The sequence below is a fragment of the Schistocerca piceifrons genome, chromosome 4 (assembly GCF_021461385.2).
Source record: "Schistocerca piceifrons isolate TAMUIC-IGC-003096 chromosome 4, iqSchPice1.1, whole genome shotgun sequence".
In the NCBI taxonomy this organism is placed as follows: domain Eukaryota; kingdom Metazoa; phylum Arthropoda; class Insecta; order Orthoptera; family Acrididae; genus Schistocerca; species Schistocerca piceifrons.
In genome coordinates this window covers 425,743,826-425,770,847 of record NC_060141.1, presented here as the reverse complement: position 1 = coordinate 425,770,847, position 27,022 = coordinate 425,743,826, and the positions used below count along the sequence as shown (strand labels likewise).

General features: G+C 39.1%; 1 protein-coding gene across 1 annotated transcript in view; it reads right to left on the bottom strand.

Annotated features, from left to right (window-relative positions):
* Positions 1-21,262: 21,262 nt before the first annotated feature.
* LOC124795889 (synaptotagmin-5) overlaps positions 21,263-27,022 on the bottom strand; it is a 117,457-nt gene continuing 111,697 nt past the window's right edge. The window contains exon 10 of the mRNA XM_047259969.1: positions 21,263-21,702. Within this exon, the coding sequence (XP_047115925.1) occupies positions 21,547-21,702 (156 nt within the window). The 3' untranslated portion in view covers positions 21,263-21,546. The remainder of the gene's footprint in view (positions 21,703-27,022) is intronic.

Sequence of the window (27,022 nt, the reverse complement as noted above, 5' to 3'; positions counted from 1 at the left end):
CACTTGTGAAGTCAGATGAAAGGATGCTTACAGCAAGTGCTAGGATTTTTGGAGAGACTGGAGCAAACAGAAGAAAAAGTGGTTTCTTGGTAGTAACAAGATACCATAGACCCAGGGAGAAGTGAAGGGGGAGTTAAATGCTCTTGGTGAGAGCATATGTAGTCTACAAGAGGTCCTTATGATGAGTAAAGCAGATTACAGAAACTCTTAGACAACAGAGAATGGTTACCAAATGTTTGATCAGACTGAAAATGCTGTAGTCATAGTAATGACTACAGAAACAGAAACTGGGTATGATATGTATCTTACAAAATATTAGAAAATTTGTGTTACCTTTGGTTTTGGTCAGAGATTACGTAATGATGCTGGGAATCGATGGTGTGGAGAATGAATCCTTGCCATTACTGGCATCACTCGCTGGTCGCTAAAGAGTAATATAAAATTTTTAAACCCCTCTCATCCTTAGTTTCTGCTGAAGTACAGTCACGTTAATACAGAGATTTTTGTATACTTTGCAGTAATAAAATAATTAAGCATTAAAATAAAAAGGTAATTACATTGGGCAACAAAATAAAAAGTATGTGGGATATAATGAAGATAGAGACAGGTGGGGCCAAAAAGACCACTCTTTAAAAAAAGACCAGTCTTTAAAAATAACTTTAGTAAAATGGAAATGACACTTACATCTCCCAAAGAAGTAGCATCCATCATAAAATCCTTAAAATCAAAGTATTCTTGTGGGTATGATGACATATCAATGAAGTTAATCAAAGAGTGCTCATGCGAGTTGAGTTCTATCTTAAGTTATTTGTGTAATCAATCTATCAGTGGAACATTTCCAGACTGGCTAAAATATGCTGAAGTTAAGCCTCTTTACAAGAAGGGGGATAAAGAGATAACATAAAACTATCGAACAATTTCACTTTTGTCAGCTTTCTCAAAATTATTTGAAAAGATTGTGTACAAATGTCTCCTTAAGCATCTGACTGCAGATAATATATCGACCAAGTCACAGTTTGGATTTCTTAATGGTTCTGATATAGAGAAAGCTATTTACAATTACAGTGAGAGTAGATAATAAATCCGAGGCTACTGGCATTTTCTATGACCTGTCAAAAGCCTTTGACTGTGTGAACCACATCATTCTTTTAAGTAAGTTAGAATATTATGGTGTCAATGGCAGTGCTGTGAAATGGTTTGAGTCTTATCTAACTAACAGGAAACAAAGAGTGAGGTTACAAAATTCCTGTGCAGTAAGCAGTCAGTCTTCATCTGACTAGGAATTAATTACATGGGGTGCTACTCAAGGTTCCATGTTCGGTCCATTGTTTTTTCTTATGTACATTAATGACATATTGTCTGTTACATTGCCAGATGCTAAGTTTGTTTTGTTTGTAGATGATACAAACATTGCAATAAGTAGCAATTTGAGTACAAATTTAGAAATAGTTGCTAATAAAATGTTCACTGACAGTAGTAAATAGTTTACAGCTAATTCACTCTCATAAAACTTTGAAAAGATCCACTATATGCAGTTCAGAATCTGTAAGAGATTTCCTTCCAGCATGTGTATAACATATGAAGACAAGCCGATCAAAGAGGTTGACACTGTTAAATTTCTGAGATTACAAGTCAATAATAAATTCAGTTGGGAAGGACATACCACAGAACTGCTTAAGTGCCTATACGAGTCTGTATTTGCAGTGAGAATGATGTCAGGTGTAGGAGATATAAATATAAAAAAAAAACCTTGGATACTTTCATTCTATTATGTCATACGGGATCATTTCTGGGGTAAGTCATCAAAGCGAGCAAAACATTTTAGCATGAAAAGGCGTGTAATAAGAATAGTTTGCAGTGTAAATTGAAGAACATAATGTATAAACCCATTCAAGAAACTTTGTATTATAACCACTGCTTCTCAGTATATTTATTCCTTAATGAAATTTTTTGCAAGTGATATATATTTCCATCCAATAGCTCAATACATAATATCAATACTAGGAATAAGAACAATCTATACAAAAACCTAACATAACTTACCTTGGTACAAAAAGTGCCCCAATATTCAGGAACACACATTTTCAATAAATTGCCAGCAACCATTAAAAACTTGGTTTCAGATAAAGCGCAGTTCAAACAGAGTTTGAAAATCTTCTTGATAGACAACTCCTTCTACTCTGTAGATGAATATCTTAACAGAGGCTGTTAGGCCAGCTTAAGTAAAAATGTCTGTTAGATATCAGTTTTGACAGCACTTGATTACAACAGTCAAGATTAGGCATTTTGTGTGTGATAAATTTATTAATAGTGCACAACAATGTTTCATTGTGACAGCATATTAATTCTGTAAATATTAGCTATTCCAGTTTACTGTATTGTATTCACCTACTTTGACAATCTCCTGACAAATGACCAGGGTAGTTAATATTATATTAAAATGTTTTACATTATACTTTCTGACAGCTACACCCACGAGAATCATCTCATTCTTTGGGTCTATGGAATGAAAACCGAATCTAATCTAATCTAATCATGTACTGCATTCTTGTTGCATTCCTTCCAGTTCAGAAAGTCTATCAATTTAAACAAGCGATGGTCTTTAAAGGGATTCCATACTAATGACAGAGACTTAGTATGAGGCATTTTAGATGTTACCTGGAATGGCAGTGACGTGAGACAAGAATGCAATGCTTATATCAGATACAGCAAACAACTAACCTGCTGCCTTTTCCATCAATTCAGAGATTATCGTTTGTTGCAATAATATTCAAAAGATTTAATTTTATGATTACCTGTATGTCACCAGAAAGGGCACCCGAGGACCGTATCAGTTCTTTTATCTGCAATATGTATCCCATAAACTAAACTGGCTCATAGTGACATGACCATTTGTTAATGAAATTCTGTACATACTAACATTATTTATGCCTGTTTCTTATGTTTCATATTATTTTGAGTGGAGATACATTAAAAAAATAACCAATAAGGTACAAGAAAAGCTGTGGTACACTGAGATGGAGAAAAGATTATCGTGTAGCAGCAAAAAAAGCAAGTTAAAATTTTTGTGTACTTTTCATTACACTACCTTTATCAGTTTTTGAGAGCTTAGAAGAGCTCAAAGCACAGTTATTACTGATCAAGTAGGGAATAAAGTAAGTTCTGTATGACAATTAAGAATTGAACTAATTTGTGAGTGAAATCAGCCACTAATGCAACAATAAACAGAAGCACAGTCAGATTGTTCTTTCCTTGTTAACTGATTAACTGTTACTGCTGCAATAGTAAGAACTGGACAGTAGATTGCTGTATTAAATATCTTGATGTTACGTTTAGTTTGCTTTTATATTTTTGAATAAATCAAGATTATCATAAAGACTGTGAGACAACTAACACTGGATCATGATCATGATAGCAATGTCACATTGGAATCGAAATAGGAGAAACGAGAATGCATGTATTATTGCCTGTAGATCTGATTACTGAATTATTGAAAAAATTCGAGTCAGTATTTTCAGTTGTGACTGAAATAGCATAAGACCAGGAGGCTATGGGTATACAAATACCAGAGATTTCAGATGGCATGCAGAAGCCGGATGAGCTTGTATCTGAGCTTACTGCACTTTCAGAAAGACAGAATAAGATGACGAAAGATTTAACTGCTGTGATATCAAAACTAAAGAAAGTACATTTACAGAGGTGTAGCAGAAATTAACAAGTGAGGTTAGTGGGATAAAACTATCACAATCTGCACTCTGCCAAAATGTCATACTGCTTTCGAGCAGGATGAATAATTTTTCAATAGCACAAGGGAAAGTTTTGCAAGAGCAGTTTGAAATGCAGGGAAAACATTTGCACAACAACTCACCTGTGCATCCAAAAAAAATATTAAAATTGTGTAATTGTCCAATACCAGGGCACAAGAGATGCTGAAATTTTTTTTAACGGAAATTGAGGAAGAATATGACCATTTCAGTGATCCTGTAGCAACTGAACTGTAGAGTATTACGGAAAGATTAGATCAGGATTTACAAGATGTAAAGATGCTTGCTGTAAGAGGACAATTGGAAAATATAAAGAAAGATAAATAAATAATAAATAAATAAAGATATTGCAGAATTTACATACATTGTACGGGATGATTGGTCCTAAGTGTGTGCTTCAGAAAGTAATTCCATATCCGAACCAATGATATGTAGACTGCAACAAATGCCAACTGAGCAGGTGGATACACCGTTATACGATACTAGTTGCAATATAGGGGCCACTCTGCTATATGATGTGGTGCTTCTGGTAGAAAATGTAATCTGCCACAGGTAATTTCAAAATTTCTGTCAGAAAAGAAATCTACTCATCTCAAAGTGTCTATTAGCACATTTAACAGAGCCATGCCAAAATCTTGGTCTGATAGTAAAAAAATAGGCTTCATGAGTAGCTACATGCAGGGTGAAGAAGCAACCCTGACCACAGAAGCTGCAGAACCTATGATGAATTTGAAAAAAACATTTCAGGCATAGTACTGGTGAGATGGGTTACAAGAACAACTTTGTGAAGAAGTATTCAGCACCGAATCACTTCAAACACAGCAAGGGAGCATGCGCAAATATTTTGAAAAATACATCAATAAAACGATATTCTGGACAATCCCACGTTTCCATTGTGGGACAATCTCACATTTCATAGATATGTATTTAGAATACCGAAGGCAAAACTACTAGTATATATGCGTGAAAGTTACAATCCCTGAAACAAATGTAGATGAATTCACATTGGTATTGGATTCAAAAATCTGATGTAAGAAGGAATGAAATTTGCATCCGACGGTCATGATTCAGTGGAAATGATAATGAAAAAAAATGTTTCGAGTCTTGGTGATCATGCAGGTCACAAAAATGGATGAACTAATGTTCCGAGGGACCAGCACTATGAAAATGTGAATTACACACAAAATCAAAATAATGGCTTCAATAGTAGGTAGCAAAGAAAGCATGATAATCAGTACAACCTGGCTTATGCAAACAATAGTAACCACAACCCATGGCGGCAAACACCTCAGAGTGGATAAAGTAAAATGAATTGGTAAAATTCAGCTCAAGTATGAGAACTGGAAGATAGTAGAAATTGTTCCCCCATATCAGGTTTGGTAATTAATCTGGATCACGTCAAGCCCCAAAATGGCATCAACAGATAGGGTTGGGCTGGAAACCAAACAGTTCAGCTGGTTCGATACAAAGACTGATGTGACATCAGGGACAAACTTTATTCTAGTTGTGCAACATGTGATAGCACAATATAATGCCACAGTTAACAGTTACCATGTATATAAGTGCTACATTAAATACAATAGTGTTAGACATGGGTGCTGCCTCAATTGTTATTTCCATGGACTGATATAAGAGAATTTATGAAAGAATTTATGTACCCACTTTCTTGTTAACAGCTGCAAGATTCTGGGAGCAACAGGCACCAGATCTTGAAGTGTGAAGAGGCAGGTCCAGGCACCATTTAGATTAAGAAATGTAGCAATATCACACGTTCTCAGTACTGGGTTCTTTGGTAATGAACTGTATACTGGGGATGGAATTTCCCCTTGGAAAGGATGCAAAGATCAACCTTTCAGCCAGAGTATTCTGCTTGAATGTTGATGGTGTAGACGTAGAGGTAGAATTGCAAAGAACTACTGAAGCCTATGGTAAATATTGACGGGAGTAAAGATTCAAATAATAAGTAGTTGAATGGATTGTATAGCTAGGCAGCTACCTGAACCAGTTTCTGTGTTCAATATTAAGGAACACATAATCCTAAAAGCAATACAGTCTGCTTTATTAACTACTCAACAGTGCAATGATTCGAAGAGTATGTTGCTGAAATGTGCAAAAAGACCCATTTTAAGCCAAGATTTTTAAGTGTCACCTGAATGTCAGGCTGCATAACACCTTTTGTCGTGTCTCCTACTCCATACCATGGTCATAGACATCTGCTGTCACCAAGGAAATTTGAAAAATGTTAGAATGGGAAACCATTAAGCCATCTGCTAGTCCATATTTCAATCCACTACCCACGGTAATGAGATCAGGGGGTAATTTCTAGCTCGTAATTGATGCCAGAGAAATAAACAAAATTATGATATCTGTCTGGACTCAACCTTGAAAACACTGAAGAACATTTTCAAAGACTTCATGGTGTAAAGTACATAACAAGCACTGATTTGTGTCCTCATACTGGCAGATTCCTCCGGTATTGCGAAAATATACAGCCTTCATATACACACATCAAAAAAAGTTTTGCATCACCCCGGTTCCCAGAACTCCTGAAGATAAACATTGACTGTGAATATTGTGTCACAGACACAGTCCCTTTGACTGTTCAGAGATGTCACTAAACCTGCCCAAAGATGTAAAGAACCATGCATGAGCAGTGCCTATTAGACGGAGGGGGCCTGACAGCCGATCGGTTCCAGTCATTCCAACAGGAAGGAGGTACACGGCTGGAGTTGTCTATAGTTCAACCATGCCTAGACAGTCAATACCACAGTTTGATCGCGTCCACATTGTTACTTTGTGCCAGGAAGGGCTCTCAACAAGGGAAGTGTCCAGGTGTCTTGGAGTGAACCACAGCAATGTTGTTCGGACATGGAGGAGATACCGAGAGACAGGAACTGTCTATGACATGCCTCACTCAGGCCACCCAGAAGCTACTACTGCAGTGGATGACACTACCTACGGATTATGGCTCTGAGGAACCCTGACAGCATCATTATGTTGAATAATGCTTTTCGTGCAGCCAGAGGACATCGTGTTATGGCTCACACTGTGTGTAATAGGCTGCATGATGCGCAACTTCAGTCCCGACGACCATTGCAAGGTCCATCTTTGCAGCCATGACACCATGCAGTGCAGTACAGATGGGCCCAGCAACATGACGAATGGACAGCTCAGTATTGGCGTCATGTTCTCTTCACTGATGAGGGTCACATAAGCCTTTAACCAGACATCCTCTTTATTCTTGGTGATTCCCTCGACGTTCAGGCTGACGATTGTCAGGGTTGGCCCTGAAGAGGACCTGTTTTTGTTTTTGGCTTTTGATTGCATTGGTTTCTGGTGGTGGAAGGTTTGGCCGTTGTCCGATTGGGCAACGTTTCCGGGGAGCGCTGGCATTTTACTTTCTTCTATGTAGCATGTAAGTAAAATGCACACGTGGAGGGAGAATCAAATCCAGACGCCGTTTCCTAAGTTGCACCTTAGATGAGCCCCCCATCTACTATCCACTAAGAGAGGACCCACCAAGTGGCGTTTCTGGTGATTGGAAAACCTGGAGAATGCTTAACCGCATCAGAACTGGGGTGGCTCCTGTGAAATCTAATCTGATCAAATGCGGTTTGTTGGACGAAAATGTCAACAAATGTGACTGAGGCACTCGACAGTACATGGAACATCTCCTACAATGCCCTGCCTGCCCCTACAGATGCACCCTCGATGATCTGTGGCTGGCTAAAGAAGAAGCATTGGACACTGCCCAATACTGGGCCAACAAATTGTAGTTTCTGGACACGAAAAAGTAAGGTAAGTTCAACCGGACAATCGTCGGAGATGTGTTTGGAGGCAACCTGGTCAGGTTGAACACCTTAGACACACTGTCCAGTGAGTGAAGCAATCCCTGCTGATTTGGGGTGGCATTATGTGGGGCTGATGTATGCCACTGGTGATCATGGAAGGGGACGTAACGGATGTACAATATATGAATGCCATGCTCCGACCGATAGTGCAGCCATATCTGCAGCATATTGGCAAGGCATTCATCTTCATGGACAACAATTCGTGTCCCCATTGTGCACATCTTGTGAATGATTTCCTTCAGGATAACAACATCGTTTGACTAGGGTGGTCAGCATGTTCTCCAGACATCAACCCTATTGAACATGCCTGGGATAGATTGAAAAGGGCTGTTTATGGATGACGTTACCCACCAACCACTCCAAGGGATCTATGCCAAATTGCCATTAAGGAGTGGGGCCATCTGGGCCAACAGTGCCTTGATGAACTTGTGGATAGTATGCTACGACGAATACAGGCCTGAATCAGTGCAAGAGGACGTGCTACTGGGTATTAGAGGTACTGGTGTGTTCAGCAATCTGGAGCACCATCTCTGAAGGCCTCGCTGTATGGTGGTACAACATGCAATGGGTGGTTTTCATGAGCAATAAAAAGGGCAGAAATGATGTTTATGTTGATCTCTGTTCCAATTTTCTGTACAGGTTCCGGAACTCTCGGAACCGAGGTGATTTAAAACTTTTCTTTATGTTTGTATGTATGCCAAAGTTCTCATTTTATAGTGCTACTGTTTGCACTGACAGGCAGTGTGGGCATATTTATAGCCACACTAGATGTGGTCCTTGGTCTGGAGTTACATGCTAAGGTAGCTTTTTGTTGTTGATTGCTAACAGTGACACAACCATGGGGCGAAGAGGAGAAACTTCTCGAGAGAGTGTTAAATTTATTTCAAGAATCTAGCATGATGATCAGTCTTCAAAAGTCAAAGTTTGGCATGAGTGAGTAACATTTTTGGGTCACATAACTGAGACCCATGGGATCTTGCCAGATGAACAAAAGACCAGAGTGATAAAAACTTTCCTTTCAGAATGACTAAGAAACAACAGATTACCCTCATTTTACGGTTATTTTGTGTCTGACCAATTGCTCAATTGTAAGCCAGTGTTAAACATGTCATGGAAACAAGCCCCATGGCACTAGTCGAAGGCATATTAGGTGAATTTTGAAAACATAAAAGCTACTCTCATAAGCCTAAATATGCTTTACCATCCTGACATGTTAGTGGAATTCTGTTTTTCAACAAATGCATCACCTGTGGGCTTGGGGATGGTTCTTTTTCAACTACAGGAAATAAGTTGTAGGCCTACTGATTGCAAGTAACATCCGCTAGTCGTGTGTGTGTATATACATATATATATATATATATATATATAAAAACAAAGATGAGGTGACTTACCGAACAAAAGTGCTGGCAGGTCGATAGACACACAAACAAACACAAACACACACACAAAATTCAAGCTTTCGCAACAAACTGTTGCCTCATCAGGAAAGAGGGAAGGAGAGGGGAAGACGAAAGGAAGTGGGTTTTAAGGGAGAGGGTAAGGAGTCATTCCAATCCCGGGAGCGGAAAGACTTACCTTAGGGGGAAAAAAGGACAGGTATACACTCGCACACACGCACATATCCATCCACACATACAGACACAAGCAGACATATTTAAAGACCTTCCTTCCATTATATATATATATATATATATATATATATATATATATATATATATATATATATATTTTTCAAAACAAAGATGATGTGACTTACCCTACGAAAGTGCTGGCAGGTCGATAGAAACACAAACAGACACATACATACACACAAAATTCAAGCTTTCGCAACAAACTGTTGCCTCATCAGGAAAGAGGGAAGGAGAGGGAAAGACGAAAGGAAGTGGGTCTTAAGGGAGAGGGTAAGGATTCATTCCAATCCCGGGAGCGGAAAGACTTACCTTAGGGGGAAAAAAGGACGGGTATACACTCGCACACACACATATATCCATCCATATGTGTGGATGGACACGTGTGCATGCGCGAGCGCACACCCGTCCCTCCTCCCCCCTCCCCCCCCCCCCAAGGCGAGTCCTCCCGCTCCAGGGACCAGAACGACGCCCCCCCCAAACCCTCCCGCCCCCCCCCCCCCCCCCCCCCCCGATGAGGCAACAGCTTGCCGCGAAAGCCCGAACCCCGTGTGCATGCACGTGTCTGCCTGTGCCCCCAACGACCCGCCAGCACCCCTGCACGGCAAGTCACATCATCCTTGCTTTCAAACACATCCCCCCCGCGCGGAATGCTTCCCTCCACTATACATATATATATACTGGTCATTCCCACATAGATATATTTACGTGGAATGTTTCCCTCTATTATAATCATATATATATATATATATATATATATATATATATATATATATATATATATATATATATATATATATATATATATAAAAGGACGGGTATATATATATATGATTATAATAGAGGGAAACATTCCATGTAGGAAAAATATATCTAAAAGCAAAGATGATGTGACTTACCAAATGAAAGTGCTGGCAGGTCGACAGACACACAAACAAACACAAACATACACACAAAATTCAAGCTTTCGCAACAAACTGTTGCCTCATCAGGAAAGAGGGAAGGAGAGGGAAAGACGAAAGGATGTGGGTTTTAAGGGAGAGGGTAAGGAGTCATTCCAATCCCGGGAGCGGAAAGACTTACCTTAGGGGAAAAAAGGACGGGTATACACTCGCACACACACATATCCATCCACACCTATACAGACACAAGCAGACATATTTGAAGATATGTCTGCTTGTGTCTGTATATGTGTGGATGGATATGTGTGTGTGCGAGTGTATACCCGTCCTTTTTTCCCCCTAAGGTAAGTCTTCCCGCTCCCGGAATTGGAATGACTCCTTACCCTCTCCCTTAAAACCCACATCCTTTCGTCTTTCCCTCTCCTTCCCTCTTTCCTGATGAGGCAACAGTTTGTTGCGAAAGCTTGAATTTTGTGTGTATGTATGTGTCTGTTTGTGTTTCTATCAACCTGCCAGCGCTTTTGTATGGTAAGTCACATCATCTTTGTTTTTAAATATATTTTTCCCACGTGGAATGTTTCCCTCTGTTATATATATATACAGGGTGTTTCAAAAATGACCGGTATATTTGAAACGGCAATAAAAACTAAACGAGCAGCGATAGAAATACACCGTTTGTTGCAATATGCTTGGGGCAACAGTACATTTTCAGGCAGACAAACTTTCGAAATTACAGTAGTTACAATTTTCAACAACAGATGGCGCTGCAAGTGATGTGAAAGATATAGAAGACAACGCAGTCTGTGGGTGCGCCATTCTGTACATCGTCTTTCTGCTGTAAGCGTGTGCTGTTCACAACGTGCAAGTGTGCTGTAGACAACATGGCTTATTCCTTAGAACAGAGGATTTTTCTGGTGTTGGAACAAGACGAAGTTTTCAACGGAGGTTTAATGTAACCAAAGGACCGAAAAGCGATACAATAAAGGATCTGTTTGAAAAATTTCAACGGACTGGGTACGTGACAGATGAACATGCTGGAAAGGTAGGGCGACCGCGTACGGCAACCACAGAGGGCAACGCGCAGCTAGTGCAGCAGGTGATCCAACAGCGGCCTCGGGTTTCTGTTCGCCGTGTTGCAGCTGCGGTCCAAATGACGCCAACGTCCACATATCGTCTCATGCGCCAGAGTTTACACCTCTATCCATACAAAATTCAAACGCGACAACCCCATTGCTGCACGAGAGACATTCGCTAACGATATAGTGCACAGGGTTGATGACGGCGATATGCATGTGGGCAGCATTTGGTTTACTGACGAAGCTTATTTTTACCTGGACGGCTTCGTCAATAAACAGAACTGGCGCATATGGGGAACCGAAAAGCCCCATGTTGCAGTCCCATCGTCCCTGCATCCTCAAAAAGTACTGGTCTGGGCCGCCATTTCTTCCAAAGGAATCATTGGCCCATTTTTCAGATCCGAAACGATTACTGCATCACGCTATCTGGACATTCTTCGTGAATTTGTGGTGGTACAAACTGCCTTAGACAACACTGCGAACACCTCGTGGTTTATGCAAGATGGTGCCCGGCCACATCGCACGGCCGACGTCTTTAATTTCCTGAAGGAATATTTCGATGATCGTGTGATTGCTTTGGGCTATCCGAAACATACAGGAGGTGGCATGAATTGGCCTCCCTATTCGCCAGACATGAACCCCTGTGACTTCTTTCTGTGGGGACACTTGAAAGACCAGGTGTACCACCAGAAACCAGAAACAATTGAACAGCTGAAGCAGTACATCTCATCTGCATGTGAAGCCATTCCGCCAGACACGTTGTCAAAGGTTTCGGGTAATTTCATTCAGAGACTACGCCATATTATTGCTACGCATGGTGGATATGTGGAAAATATCGTACTATAGAGTTTCCCAGACTGCAGCGCCATCTGTTGTTGAAAATTGTAACTACTGTAATTTCTAAAGTTTGTCTGCCTGAAAATGCACTGTTGTCCCAAGCATATTGCAACAAAGGGTGTATTTCTATCGCTGCTCGTTTAGTTTTTATTGCCGTTTCAAATATACCGGTCATTTTTGAAACACCCTGTGTGTGTGTCTATATATATATATATATATAAAAACAAAGATGAGGTGACTTACCGAACAAAAGCGCTGGCGGGTCGATAGATACACAAACAAACACAAACATACACACAAAATTCAAGCTTTCGCAACAAACTGTTGCCTCATCAGGAAAGAGGGAAGGAGAGGGGAAGAGGAAAGGAAGTGGGTTTTAAGGGAGAGGGTAAGGAGTCATTCCAATCCCGGGAGCGGAAAGACTTACCTTAGGGGGAAAAAAGGACAGGTATACACTAGCACATACGCACATATCCATCCACACATACAGACACAAGCAGACATATGTCTGTATGTGTGGATGGATATGTGTGTATGTGCTAGTGTATACCTGTCCTTTTTTCCCCCTAAGGTAAGTCTTTCCGCTCCCGGGATTGGAATGACTCCTTACCCTCTCCCTTAAAACCCACTTCCTTTCGTCTTCCCCTCTCCTTCCCTCTTTCCTGATGAGGCAACAGTTTGTTGCGAAAGCTTGAATTTTGTGTGTATGTTTGTTTGTGTATCTATCGACCTGCCAGCGCTTTTGTTCGGTAAGTCACCTCATCTTTGTTTTTATATATAATTTTTCCCACGTGGAATGTTTCCTTCCATTATATATATATATATATATATATATATATTTTGCACAGCAAGCAGTGATATACAGTGACAGTATTAGATTCCATCACAGTTATGTGGTAATTCAGAAAGTTTCATTTCTTCCTGGATAGCAATCACATCAAGGTATATTGCGACCACCAGGCTTTAAGTATCTTGCTGAGTTGCAAATTAATACATGCTCATTTATTAAATGGATGTTAGCTCTACAAAATTACAGCTTCAAAATCATTTATGTAAAGGGTTAGGATAGTGTGATGGCAGACACATTACAGCAAAACAGTTTTGTGTACTTGGCAATTCCAAAGAATGTCAGCATCAGAGTAAAATCCTAGAGGAAAGGTGAGAGAGTTGATAAACTACATAACAAGTAGAAGAATGAGAATCTATGCAGTTACTACAAGTGATATGGTGCAGAAATATCAATGAATATGAAAGTGTCCTATTTATTGTCGCTTAGAACTGTAACAAAAGTTACTCATGCTTTTTAACTGCAAACATTTGATACCACTGGTTTCTATATTGTTAAATATTTATTGAAATTATAAGCTTAAATAAAACATTCATTTTGATGTTGTGACAACACTATAGATTTTGGTTTAGAACATTTTATGTGGAGTAGTTCTAACTGGACTGCTTATAAAAGATACTCAGTTCATTGTGATTAAGAAGGTTTGATATACAGGCTACTGATAAGATTGGGCACTTTCGTTTGTGTCTGAATTAATGTGTGACTAACAACATTTCAAATATTGGAAAATGACAATTCTTTTTGTAACACATTTTTGACAATCTTGTATTTATCTGTACAGTCCACCACACATTATAAGGTGACTTATCAAGTACAAATGTACACATATTCTTCTCTAATCCATCATATACGCCATACTTGTCTATGTGGTAAGTGAAAAAAAGTATTGTCAGCATTTCACAGGGAAGAGAAAGGACCTTGGAACCAAGTCTTTCCACCCTTTTTTGATTGTTGACAATTTTATTTGGTTATCCCTTAATTACAAAGTTCATAAATGAAAAATGGATCTTGTTTAGTTGCTTTGAAAATAGTTTATTTCAATATGTTGGACACACATCTTATAATAAACACTTAAAAATATAGAATACATAACACATACAGTATCTGACTGTAAATAGATAACTATGCAGATGCATTATAGACACATTTAGCTTTACATTCAGAAATGGTTCAACATTTTAAAAGGTTTATTAGGTGCAGTTGTATATCTTATTTCATTGTAAATACATTTGGTGTTAATTTCAGTTCTTTAATAGATCTATAAATATAAAATAAGTACATTCAACAGACGTTTAATCAGTTATCAAGTAGCTGGCAGCTGCCTGAAGTGTACTAAATAGAAAGTCACAAAGATTGTTTCTTTTTTTCATTTTCGTTTTTTTACAAACAAATATGTAACATGTTTTTGAGTTCTTTGGTTTATAATAGCATGAAAATATCACTGGCAACTATCTTAATATTTTTGATCCCTGAAAAGAGATGTACTGCTGACACTCACAAATAATAAATCCAAGCACTGAAGGTGAATTCAAGTACAGTGTATTAGTAATAATTTGTCACATTAGTTTCAGATTACAGTTTTAAATAACATGAACAACCAAATAAATAAAAAAACTTGTTCTCACTGGAAAGAGGTATGGTACCATATCATTGAAGAAGCTGATATGAACTATTTAAGTGTTTTTTAGCTTGCAGAACGGTGGTCCTTCTGCTTGCTGACAAACAGAAAAAGAAAAATATATCGTAAGAATAAAATACAAATAAATAAGTATTCTGTTACTGGGGTCAAGAAAGGAGCAAGGACCTGAAGAAACAGCAAGACCACAGTGGGCCCTTGTAACTGTTGACAATTTCTACTTTGCCCACTAACCTCATTTTAAACATTGACTGCTGGAAAACAAGAATTTTCCATGAACTTTGAAATGTTGCTGTCTCTTAAATTTCTGTGGTTTTTAAAGGTAAATACAGATTTTTTATACAAATTTATTTTAATGGTAATTCCTGATTAAATGATCCTGATTTCATACTTACCACTTAATTCAATCGTACATTGCACTAAATGAGCCTTTTTTGTTGCAGTGTTGACAGAATTCAATTAAATATTTTTAGGGATGTAATTTTTTATGTGTCAGAATCTGGTAGTGATGTTAAGGAGTGAATTGCAGATGACTTGCCATAGTTAGTTTTTAATGGTTTAAATATTTTGTGTGAAGTTAAAGGGCTAAAATAAGGATAGAAACAAACAAACAATACAGAAAAAGTAAGAGGATGTAAACTTTAAGCTGTACAGAAGGCAAAACTGAAACTACATAGAAATTAAAGCACTAGAGGTAGAGATGTTCCAAATTGTTTTCTTTTTATAGGAGTATAATAAATAAGGATAGGACAGAGAAGCAATAAAAGTACCATGAAAATGGAGATTATGATTGGAGTTGCAAGTACAGTAATGCTTATCTACATTGAGTAAGCAAACATACAGATTTTCAGGATATTATATATTCTGCAGTCAGTTTTTAGGAGAGAGAGAGGAGTACTTGTACTTTCTTGACTTCGGGTCAGCATTGCTGGGTAGAGTTGAGGAAAGATGATGGATAAAAATAGTTTTGTTTATAAGCTTAATATTGCATTTAATGATGGTGTGTCTCCTTGAGGTTTCCACATTAGTTGATCAGCATTCATTGATCTGGTTTTTGCTTTCTGAACGTGAAAAATGGATTAAAATATTTTTCTTGAATGATTTGACAGTATGTTGAAAGTTGTATGAGCTGTGGAAGTTTCTATACGTGAGTAGAACAGTCAAAAAAGTCAGACCTTAGTAACTGATGAACAGCATCCAGGCCAGCAATTTGAGATGTCAATTCCTTCACTTGCTACCTGCACATTTGAACATATAGCAAAAACAGTTGCAGTAAGTGTGGGCACAGTTAATATCATTATCAGTAAGAATCCCAAGCACAGGAAAACAAGTGCAAGATGGGTTCTGATAGAGTTAATGCAGCAGTGTACACTACCAAGACTCAAAGTGTGTACAGACTTGAAGAATACTATGAAGCAAAAGGGGAACCTTTTCTAAACAAGATTTTAATTTGTGATGAAACTTGGGTTACAATTTTGAACCAGAGTCCAAAACACAAAGTATGGAATGGAAACACACCAGCTCACCTGTCTGAAAGAAATTCTGAATGCAAGCATCAATGGGAAAAGTCATGTTGACCATTTTTTGGATGCCGAAGCTGTTGTCTTTTGTAATTATTTGGAAAATCAGCATACAGTAAATAGTGCCTACTATTCAGACATAGTGAGAAACAAAGTAAAGGCAGCAATGAGAGAGAACCTTGCAGATCTCAAAGAAAAGGCATGATATTGGTACATAAGAATGCTCACCCTCACACTGCCCAGCTGACCCAAGAAACAATTGAAAAAATGGATTGGGAGATACTACCTCATTCTCCCTACAATCAAGATTTGTCTCCTTTGAATTTTCATTTGTTTGGTCCTCTCAAGGAGGAATTATGTGGGAAAAAGTTCAGTAAATATGAGAAGGTCAAAGAATTTGTGGGAAAGTGGCTCAGAAAAAAGGACAAAGATTTCATTAAATCAGGTGAAAAAAAAAAAAAGATTCATCATTGGGGTACATGTAGTAGTACTGGTGGATATTATGTTCAGAAATAGTAAAAGTCTCTTGTAAAAATATATGGTTTTTTTCCTACATCACACACTTGATTACTGAATGTCCTTTATATATTTTGTAAAAAAAAAGAGGTTCTAGTACTGTGACCTTTCAGAGGAGCTTTTTTTAATATGTAGACATCTTAAAAAATTATTTTAACACTGCTTTTTCATCAGAGATATTGGTACAGCACACCTTTGCATACCATCACAAATCAAGATTCCTTCTGCTGACATTCATATTGTGTCATCTCTAAGAAAACATTACAATGTATGTTGAAAACTGTGAAGAATAAAATGTTAATTCAGTTAACTAAAGCATAGTCTGCAATGAAAATAGTGTAGATCATTTAGTGTCACTGTCAATGTATTTGTCTCATGGGCCCCTACCACCACGGCACAGTGCGTCCCCAGGTTGCAGATAGGAGATAAGGCCTTCAGATATGAAGGGTAGCTGCGAATACAAAAAAATAAGCAGTCGTGGACAGCCGATGGGGAGCAGGCGATGGCATGATGAACCATCCCTGTTTCTTCTTCTCTTACTATCAAATCTATTCATCAAGAATCAGCAATCATGTAGGCTGCGATGGGCGGGTCACGTAGCTTGAATGGATGAGGGCAGGGCAGTGCGCAGAGTACTGGTTGGGCACTTAGAGGGAAAACGTCCTGTGGGGAGACTGAGGTGTAGATAGGAGGACAATGTGAAGGCTGATTTAAGGAGCCTATGTATTGAAGGTGAATAGAAGGAAATAGCCCAAGACAGGGACAGGTGGCGAAAATATGTTGCTGCGGTAATAGACTCTCGAGTCCGGTATGACCAGTGAGTAAGTAAGTAAGTAAGTAAGTCAATGTATTTGAACATACCTCTTGTTTTCCATGCAACAATGTTACTGATGTGATTCACCTCTCCGTAGAAGGGTGCTGTAAGAGTACACTTTGCTCTGGGTAGTTGCCTTTGACTATAAAGCTTTCTCAATGGAATTTGTAATTTTTATAGTCAAATGAAAATAAATATAGTATTCACTTTCTTCATAGCAAATTTCAGTAAACATCACTAAACACACTGAATGACTAATCTATGAATAATTTGCTAGAACAACTATGTACATCAGTCTCAGTAAAATGTAAAACATGAAACCAATAAACTGAAATATTAAAGGAAAATGTGAGGCCATATTTTGTCACTTTTTCACATTTCTGGTCTGCTGTTTCAGTCATTCCATAACCCAATTGGAAGACTCATTGTGTAACAAGCAGAATAACATGTGCTGGCACCATTAATTTTTTGTGCATGAAAAAACTGAATTCATGACATAAATTTATATTATTATTTAAAAAGTTTGTTCTCCTAGTGTTCATGATAAATGATCTTTCATACAAGTATAGATGTTGAGCGTCCCTACACAAAATTCCTCAGTTTAAATCTTACAGTGGTAAAAAGCAAAGTATCACATAAAGTCTAAATTACTAGTTAATGACAATATAGTAGAGCCACAAGAAACAATAAATGAATAAAATAGTTCATGTATGACCACTTATTGTAGACATTTTATAGATATTTGTATCTCATATCTGGCATAACAAAAGATACTCATAGTCCTTGTAGTGCATAAATTAAAGTTAAACAGGAGAAAAAACATTGTATGTGTCAAAGAACATATATTTGCAACTGACAATATGTTCATTATGGAAGTATTCAATGGTAAGAAATAACATAGTTGGAAACTCATATAATACTGATTGCTTTAGATGAGCTCTGTGGCCATCCTGCATGTAGTTATAGCAGAGGATTAATTATTTACAACTTTTATGTATGTTAATGTGGAAATACAAAGAACGTACTACTCATAAATCTTAATTGTCTTAGAATAAAATCTGAACTGGAGAAAAGAATAATTAACAGATAATCAGAAATTTGCAACAAAAATGTTTCCATAGTGCTTACAGTAATTGTGGAATTATATTCATGTCTGCTGTATTGTTACAAATCTGACTTGGTCAGAGACAACACACACACACACACACACACACACACACACACACACACACACATATATATATATATATATATATATATATATATATATATATATATATATATATATATATATATTAATAGAGGGAAACATTCCACGTGGGAAAAATATATCTAAAAACAAAGATGATGTGACTTGCCAAACGAAAGCGCTGGCACGTCGATAGACACACAAACAAACACAAACATACACACAAAATTCAAGCTTTCGCAACAAACTGTTGCCTCATCAGGAAAGAGGGAAGGAGAGGGAAAGACAAAAGGATGTGGGTTTTATGGGTTTTAAGGGAGAGGGTAAGGAGTCATTCCAATCCCGGGAGCGGAAAGACTTACCTTAGGGGAAAAAAGGATGGGTATACACTCGCACACACACGCATATCCATCTACACATATACAGACATTTGTAAAGGCAAACTCTTTGCCTTTACAAATGTCTGCTTGTGTCTGTGTATGTGCGGATGGATATGTGTGTGTGCGCAAGTGTATACCCCTTCTTTCCCCCTAAGGTAAGTCTTTCCGCTCCCGGGATTGGAATGACTTCTTACCCTCTCCCTTAAAACCCACATCCTTTCGTCTTTCCCTCTCCTTCCCTCTTTCCTGGTGAGGCAACAGTTTGTTGCGAAAGCTTGAATTTCATGTGTATGTTTGTGTGTCTATCGACCTGCCAGCGCTTTCGTTCGGTAAGTCACATCATCTTTGTTTTTAGATATATTTTTCCCACGTGGAATGTTTGCGTGCAAGCCCACAATACACACACATACAAATGGTTGGGCTTGGAGGGAGGGGGGGGTGGGAGGTGGGAGAGAGGGAGGGAAGAGAGAGAGAGAGGGGGAGAGAGAGTGAGTGAGTTTGGGGCAATTGAAAGAATGAGGTAGAAAAGATTTGGGCTCTTTAAAAGATTTCATCAAAATGAAAGAACATAATGGCAATTTGAAAGGTCCTGAACAGATAAGGAAAACCATCAGCCTGACAATTTTTGTCAGTAAACGCTGTTCAGTTTCTTAAGTAAATAGTTGTATCAATTGAAACAAGGGTCTTTGAAGTGTGGTCAGCACAGTTTTGTAGCATTAGCAACTTATCACTTTTTAATAACAGCTCCTGCAATATTTTCAGTTTGCACATGTTTGTCAAGAATCATGTACCACTGCCAAATGGTCTTTTTTTATTGCTGCAATTTTTGATTGTTACTAATGGTAATCTTGTAAAAAATCTGTGTGAATATGTACATGAGATTCCATCTCATTCTATATAGCACCAAAAACACAAACTGGATCACAAATGGCATTATGTAGAATCCAAACACTGTTCAGAAGGTTCAACACATCAATAGTCTAATACTACAAAACATACAACACCTGTTGGAAGAATGTCACAACAAGACAGTAATGGTTCAGGCATCTACCAGTAATATTGTTCCAACAATTTTTAGACCTCCAGAAATTATATGTGGCATACTATTAGGATGGAATGTAACAAAATTGATATACTGGATCTTTAGAACAATTTTTAAATTTTACATATGAAGTTCTGTTCTTCAGTTCATTTTATGCATTATACATAGAGCAAAATGGAACACCATATATGTATCACAAGGATATTGTAATTATAAGACTTCCTGTGACCTAGGATGATCAGTAAGAACTGAGACTGGTAGTAATAATGAAGATTGTCATATTACATGAATGGGATACAACATGATTTTCAATATTTAGTAGGGTTTTATTGCTTTATGATGTTAAAGGAGAATGCTTAGGGGAATCCACAGAAAGGGCTGCTCAAATTGGTTGCTTGTGATAAGTGCTGTGGCTATGGTTTTGTTCACTGCATACAACCAGCTGTGTGAGAAGACTTGGGTGAAGGGTGTAAGTGATGATGAATGGCAGGTACAACCCACCGCTCATGTTCATCTATCTTCAGCTATGGTATACTCATGATTCTGCAGGTGAACTGACCACCTGAAGAGGCAAATGCAAGCAGTAGCAGATAATAATAATAGTAATATACAACTGTTGGTGCATTATATGAGTCTACAACCTGTACATTCAGTCAGAATGAGTCTTCATACATAGTCTGTAGTCTTATTTCACATTTATTTCAATTTTATTACCACAGGGATTTCTTTAGCACATACAATGAATATATTGACAGCTTATTTCCCAGTCCTAGGTCCGTGTCTGATGTCATTTATGTGACTAAATGTTGACCAATGTAAATTTTATTAGATTTACTGAAATACTATATTTAGGGCAATATTTTCTGTTATCCACTACTATAAAAGGCATGCAAGAAAGTAAATTTTCCTCAACAACAGCAATTTGTAACTGAGTAGTGCAATTTATTTTTGCACCCATGTGTTCCTACTCAATAATGCCAGGGGAACCATGAGAGAAATTGGAAGGTAAATAACACCTCAAATGAACAGTTTCAGTGAACAGGGACAGTGCAAAACAAAACCAAAACAAATGTTTAATTCAGTGAATCTCATGTTCTGTTTTCAAAGCTATTTATATGAAAAGAAGGAAGTTGTTTATCTTGATACATCTTAAAGGACTTAATTCATCTATTATCAACTCACAATTATCAATCAATACAACTTTCAGAAATGATGTAAAGTTTCTTGGAGATGCAGGTCTTGTCCTTAAACATCCTGGAAGATAACTGGAGTTTGTGTAACCAGTTGAAAGTGTTGGATGAGTGCAATCACAACATTAGGGTGGAACAAAATGCAGACCTAGTCGCAAAACACATTGGAAGGAGCTGGTCATCAAAAATTTTATGAATTTCCCTTTCTTGGCTGGCACAAGCCTGTCTCATTTCCTACCAATAATTAACTTTGACAAAACCCACAGGTAACATTCTCATGGGATCTTTGGTAACTGTTCTCTTCTGGGCTGTGGGCTCCCTTCATGCCATACTAGTGTGTCTCAGTTCTCAGGCTCATTGAGGTTCACTAAGCTGCAGCCAGCGTGCTGTTGCTGTCTTGCTAGCAACTGCCTCAGAGAAGAAGGCGCGATCCGTGGGGGATCCACAGTCACTGCCCAGCAATACACGTCCAAGCAGCTCACTAGGGCCCAGTAGACTGTCATGCAGCACCTGAAGACAAACGTTTATTACATTAACTGAGGTGGCAAAAGTCATGGGGTAGTAATATGCACATATACAGATGGCAGTAGTATCACGTACTCGAGGTACAAAAGGGCAGTGCATTGTTGGAACTATCATTTGTACTTAGGTGATTCATATGAAAAGGTTTCTGATGATGTGATCATGGCCACAGGATGGGAATTAACAGACTATGATCACAGAATGGTAGTTAGAGCTAGATGCATATGAGATTCTATTACAGAAACTTTTAGGGAATTCAATGTTCGGAGGTCCACAGCTTCAAGTGTATGCTTAAAAACTAAACTCCGCCCTAACAGGCTGTGAAGGCCCAAAGGTATTGACTGGCCAATGTGTCTTCCTCAGCCCACAGGTATCACTGCATGCGGATATGGAATGGCATGTGGTTAGCACACTGCTCTTCTGGCTGTATGTTAGTCTATGAGATTGGTTCAAGTGTGTGCTGAGAATACCAAATTTCAAGCATTACCTATCACCACAGGCAGTGCAGTGGTTGCGGGTCTTCACTTAACAACTGAGAGCAGCAGCATACGTGTAGAGTTGTCAGCGCTAACGGACAAGCAGCACTGCATGAAATAACCCCAGAAAAGAATGAGGGACATATGACAAACATATCCATTAAGACAATGTGGTAAAATGTGGCCTTAATGGGCTATAGCGGCAGATGACTGACAAGTGCCTTTGCTAACAGTGCGAAATCACCTGTGGCACCTCTCCAGGGATCATGACAGTATCAGTTGGACCCTAGATGACTGGAAAACTATGGCTTGGTCAGATGAGTCCCAATTTCAGTTGGTAAGAGCTGATGGTAGGTTTTGAGTGTGGCACAGTCCCCAGAAGCTGTAGAGACCCACATTGGTCAACAAGGCACTGTGTAACTGGTGTTGGCTCCATATGGTGGAGATTGTGTTTACATGTAATGAGCTGGGTCCTCTGATCCAACTGAACTGATCACTGACTGGTAATAATTTTGTTCGGCTGCTTGGACATCATTTTTAGCTACTCATGTTCCCAAACAATGATGCACCATGTCACCAGGCCACAATTCTGGACAGTCTGAGTTAATGATATGGCCACCCAGGTTGCCTGACATCAATCCTATCACACATTTATGGGATGTAATTGAGAGCTCAGTTTGTGCACAAAATCCTGCACTGGTGACACTTTCTCAGTTAAGGACAGCTACAGAGACAGCATAGTTCAGTATTTCTGTAGGGAACTTCCAATGACTTGTTGAATCCAGCCATGTCAAGTTCCTGCACTGCTCTGAAATCAAGCGAAATGCAAGAAATCAGTATCAAGCATCCTGATAGGCACAGAAAACTATTACACCCACATTGTCATTCCTAGATCATGCTAAATGTAGTTTCTAATCAGACACTGAAACGGCTAATGATGTTGTACTGTACAACCATATTTACAACATTAACGTAAATTTTGAACATACATATCAAGCCTTAGAACACAAAGGTTTACATTTACATTGTAAGTTAAATGTAGAATTAAATGTGTCAGTTCTTAATTGCAAAAACTGTCAACTTGATATTTGTCAATTACAGCACCACGTATGATGAATGGAAAACAGTGGTTTGAGTACACTGTATGTATTGTCAGCACAGAATCCAAATGTGCAGTAAAACTGGGGTGGGGGTGGAGAGTTCCCATTTGAATATACAAATTTGACCCATCCAATGCAGGAGGGGTGGTTAGGATGTGCCTTTAGTAGCACAGACAGATTCCCTTTACAAATTTTGTCTCAAGTTAAAACAAACCACTGTATAAGAATAAAAGCAGACCATGTATCAATCCCTGTGGTATACCCAATGTGATTATTTCTCATTCTAAAAATACTCTTTCATTGTGCACAGCTCCTGAGTTTCTTAATGTGACACTCTGCATCACTTTAGTTCGAGAGACAGAAAAACAGTTGCATACTAACAAGATTTATGATTCCATTATATTTGAGCTTCTATAGCATGACACTGTGAATTACACAAGCAAATGCTTTTGACAGCTGTTAGACAATACTAGTTATCAATCAGATGATCCCTTGTAGCTCTGGGAAACTATCAAACTACAGTTGATTTTTGCAGTGTTCTCCTGTCCAGTTGTGCAGGATAACCATAGAATATTTTCTCTAGATAAGTGATTTGCTATACTGCTGTTGCAGTTACCATCTGCTACAGCACTTATCAGTAGTTACTTAATGCAGATTCAAAACTGCAAAACTTAGTGATCTGTGGAACTCTTGTTCCATAGTAAGTATTAAGTAGAGGAGAATTAATTTTATTACTGATAGTATACTATAAATGAAAGTAGTAATGATTGATTACTGAAATCTATAATAATTGAATAAACAAGACTGCTAACTGACTGTGATATGATGGCATTTAAGAGAGTCAGAGGCTGCAGAAGGAAGAGAACTAGTGTGTGACAAAATAGGGAGAGGAAACAATGCAGATTTTTGCCGGTAGCATTTTGATCATTGGTTATTTATGTTTTAGGAGCATTATGTATTTCAGTTCTTAACAATTCTCGTAATGCAGCTGACACCCACAGAGACTACAGCTTGGAAAATAAAATAGCTACACATTTATAGCCTCTGAGAATGACTCCAGTGCAGAAGATGAAATGTGAGCCACCGAAACATACCTTAACCAGATATGAATCTACACGGTGGTGGGTCATAGTTCATGTGTGCCACCCCCAACCCCCTTCCTAAATTGGAATTGATGGCAATCCCAACAGAGTACTAGAAGCTTGTTCCCAACAGATAAGTTGCATTCTCAACTGCATATGTAATAACTCCCTGAAACAGGGAATTTTTCCTGATAGACTGAAATGTTCTTGTGCTAAGCAATTGCATAAAAAGGGATATAGGTCTCACTTCTGACAGCATTATCCAAAATTCTTGAAAAAGTAATGCATTCTAGATTAGCTTCACATACTTGTAAAAATAAAGTACTAACAAAGTATCAATTTTGTTTTCAGAAAGACTTTTCAACAGAAAATGCTGCGGGTCCCTTATTGTTCATAAAATATATTGATAACTTGCCACTCTATATTCACAAAGATGGAAAGCTAGTTGTTTTTGATGATGGTGCAGGTATAATCATCACACCCAGCAAACAAGAATTAGCTGAGGAAAGTGTAAGTAATGTCTTCCAGAAAATTGTTAAGTGGTTCTCTGCAAATGGACTCCCATTAAATTTCAATGAAACACAGTATACACAGTTCTGTACAGTAAATGGCATAACAGCATTAATAAATATAGAGTATGATAAACAGTTTCAACAGAATTCTGCAGCTAAGGCAGAATATTCCAAATTTTTGGGTGTGTGCATTAATGAGAGATTGAATATGAAGATATACATTGATGATCTACTGAAATGTTTGAGTTCAGCTACTTATGCCATTAGGATTATTGCAAATTTTGGTGATAAACATATCAGTAAATTAGCTTATTATGCCTATTTTCATTCAGTCCTTTCATGTAGCATCATACACTCCTGGAAATTGAAATAAGAACACCGTGAATTCATTGTCCCAGGAAGGGGAAACTTTATTGACACATTCCTGGGGTCAGATACATCACATGATCACACTGACAGAACCACAGGCACATAGACACAGGCAACAGAGCATGCACAATGTCGGCACTAGTACAGTGTATATCCACCTTTCGCAGCAATGCAGGCTGCTATTCTCCCATGGAGACGATCGTAGAGATGCTGGATGTAGTCCTGTGGAATGGCTTGCCATGCCATTTCCACCTGGCACCTCAGTTGGACCAGCGTTCGTGCTGGACGTGCAGACCGCGTGAGACGACGCTTCATCCAGTCCCAAACATGCTCAATGGGGAACAGATCCGGAGATCTTGCTGGCCAGGGTAGTTGACTTACACCTTCTAGAGCACGTTGGGTGGCACGGGATACATGCGGACGAGCATTGTCCTGTTGGAACAGCAAGTTCCCTTGCCGGTCTAGGAATGGTAGAACGATTGGTTCGATGACGGTTTGGATGTACCGTGCACTATTCAGTGTCCCCTCGACGCTCACCAGTGGTGTACGGCCAGTGTAGGAGATCGCTCCCCACACCATGATGCCGGGTTTGGCCCTGTGTGCCTCGGTCGTATGCAGTCCTGATTGTGGCGCTCACCTGCACGGCGCCAAACATGCATACGACCATCATTGGCACCAAGGCAGAAGCGACTCTCATCGCTGAAGACGACACGTCTCCATTCGTCCCTCCATTCACGCCTGTCGCGACACCACTGGAGGCGGGCTGCACGATGTAGGGGCGTGAGCGGAAGATGGCCTAACGGTGTGCGGGACCATAGCCCAGCTTCATGGAGACGGTTGCGAATGGTCCTCGCCGATACCCCAGGAGCAACAGTGTCCCTAATTTGCTGGGAAGTGGCGGTGCGGTCCCCTACGGCACTGCGTAGGATCTTACGGTCTTGGCGTGCACCCGTGCGTCGCTGCGGTCCGGTCCCAGGTCAACGGGTACGTGCACCTTCTGCCGACCACTGGCGACAACATCGATGTACTGTGGAGACCTCACGCCCCACGTGTTGAGCAATTCGGCGGTACGTCCACCCGGCCTCCCGCATGCCCACTATACGCCCTCGCTCAAAGTCCGTCAACTGCACATACGGTTCACGTCCACGCTGTCGCGGCATGCTACCAGTGTTAAGGACTGCGATGGAGCTCCGTATGCCACGGCAAACTGGCTGACACTGACGGCGGCGGTGCACAAATGCTGCGCAGCTAGCGCCATTCGACGGCCAACACCGCGGTTCCTGGTGTGTCCGCTGTGCCGTGCGTGTGATCATTGCTTGTACAGCCCTCTCGCAGTGTCCGGAGCAAGTATGGTGGGTCTGACACACCGGTGTCAATGTGTTCTTTTTTCCATTTCCAGGAGTGTATTTGGGGTAGTTTATCATTAAGGAGAAAGGATGCATTACACAAATGTGTGTTATCAGAATGTAAGCTGGAGCCCGACCAAGACAATATTGCAAGACATTTATTTACGGAAATAAGGACATTTACATTAGCTTCTAAATATATATGAAATTTGTTATTAATAACCCATCCAAATTCAAAAGCAATAGTAATGCACATAGCTACAACACTAGCAGAAAGACTGATCTTCACTATTCTATGTTAAATCTAAATTTGGCACAGAAAAGGGTGAATTATGCTGCCACAAAAGTTTTTTGTCACTTACCAAATAGCATCAAAAGTCTGACAGATAGTGAACCAGTATTTAAAAACAAATTAAAAGAATT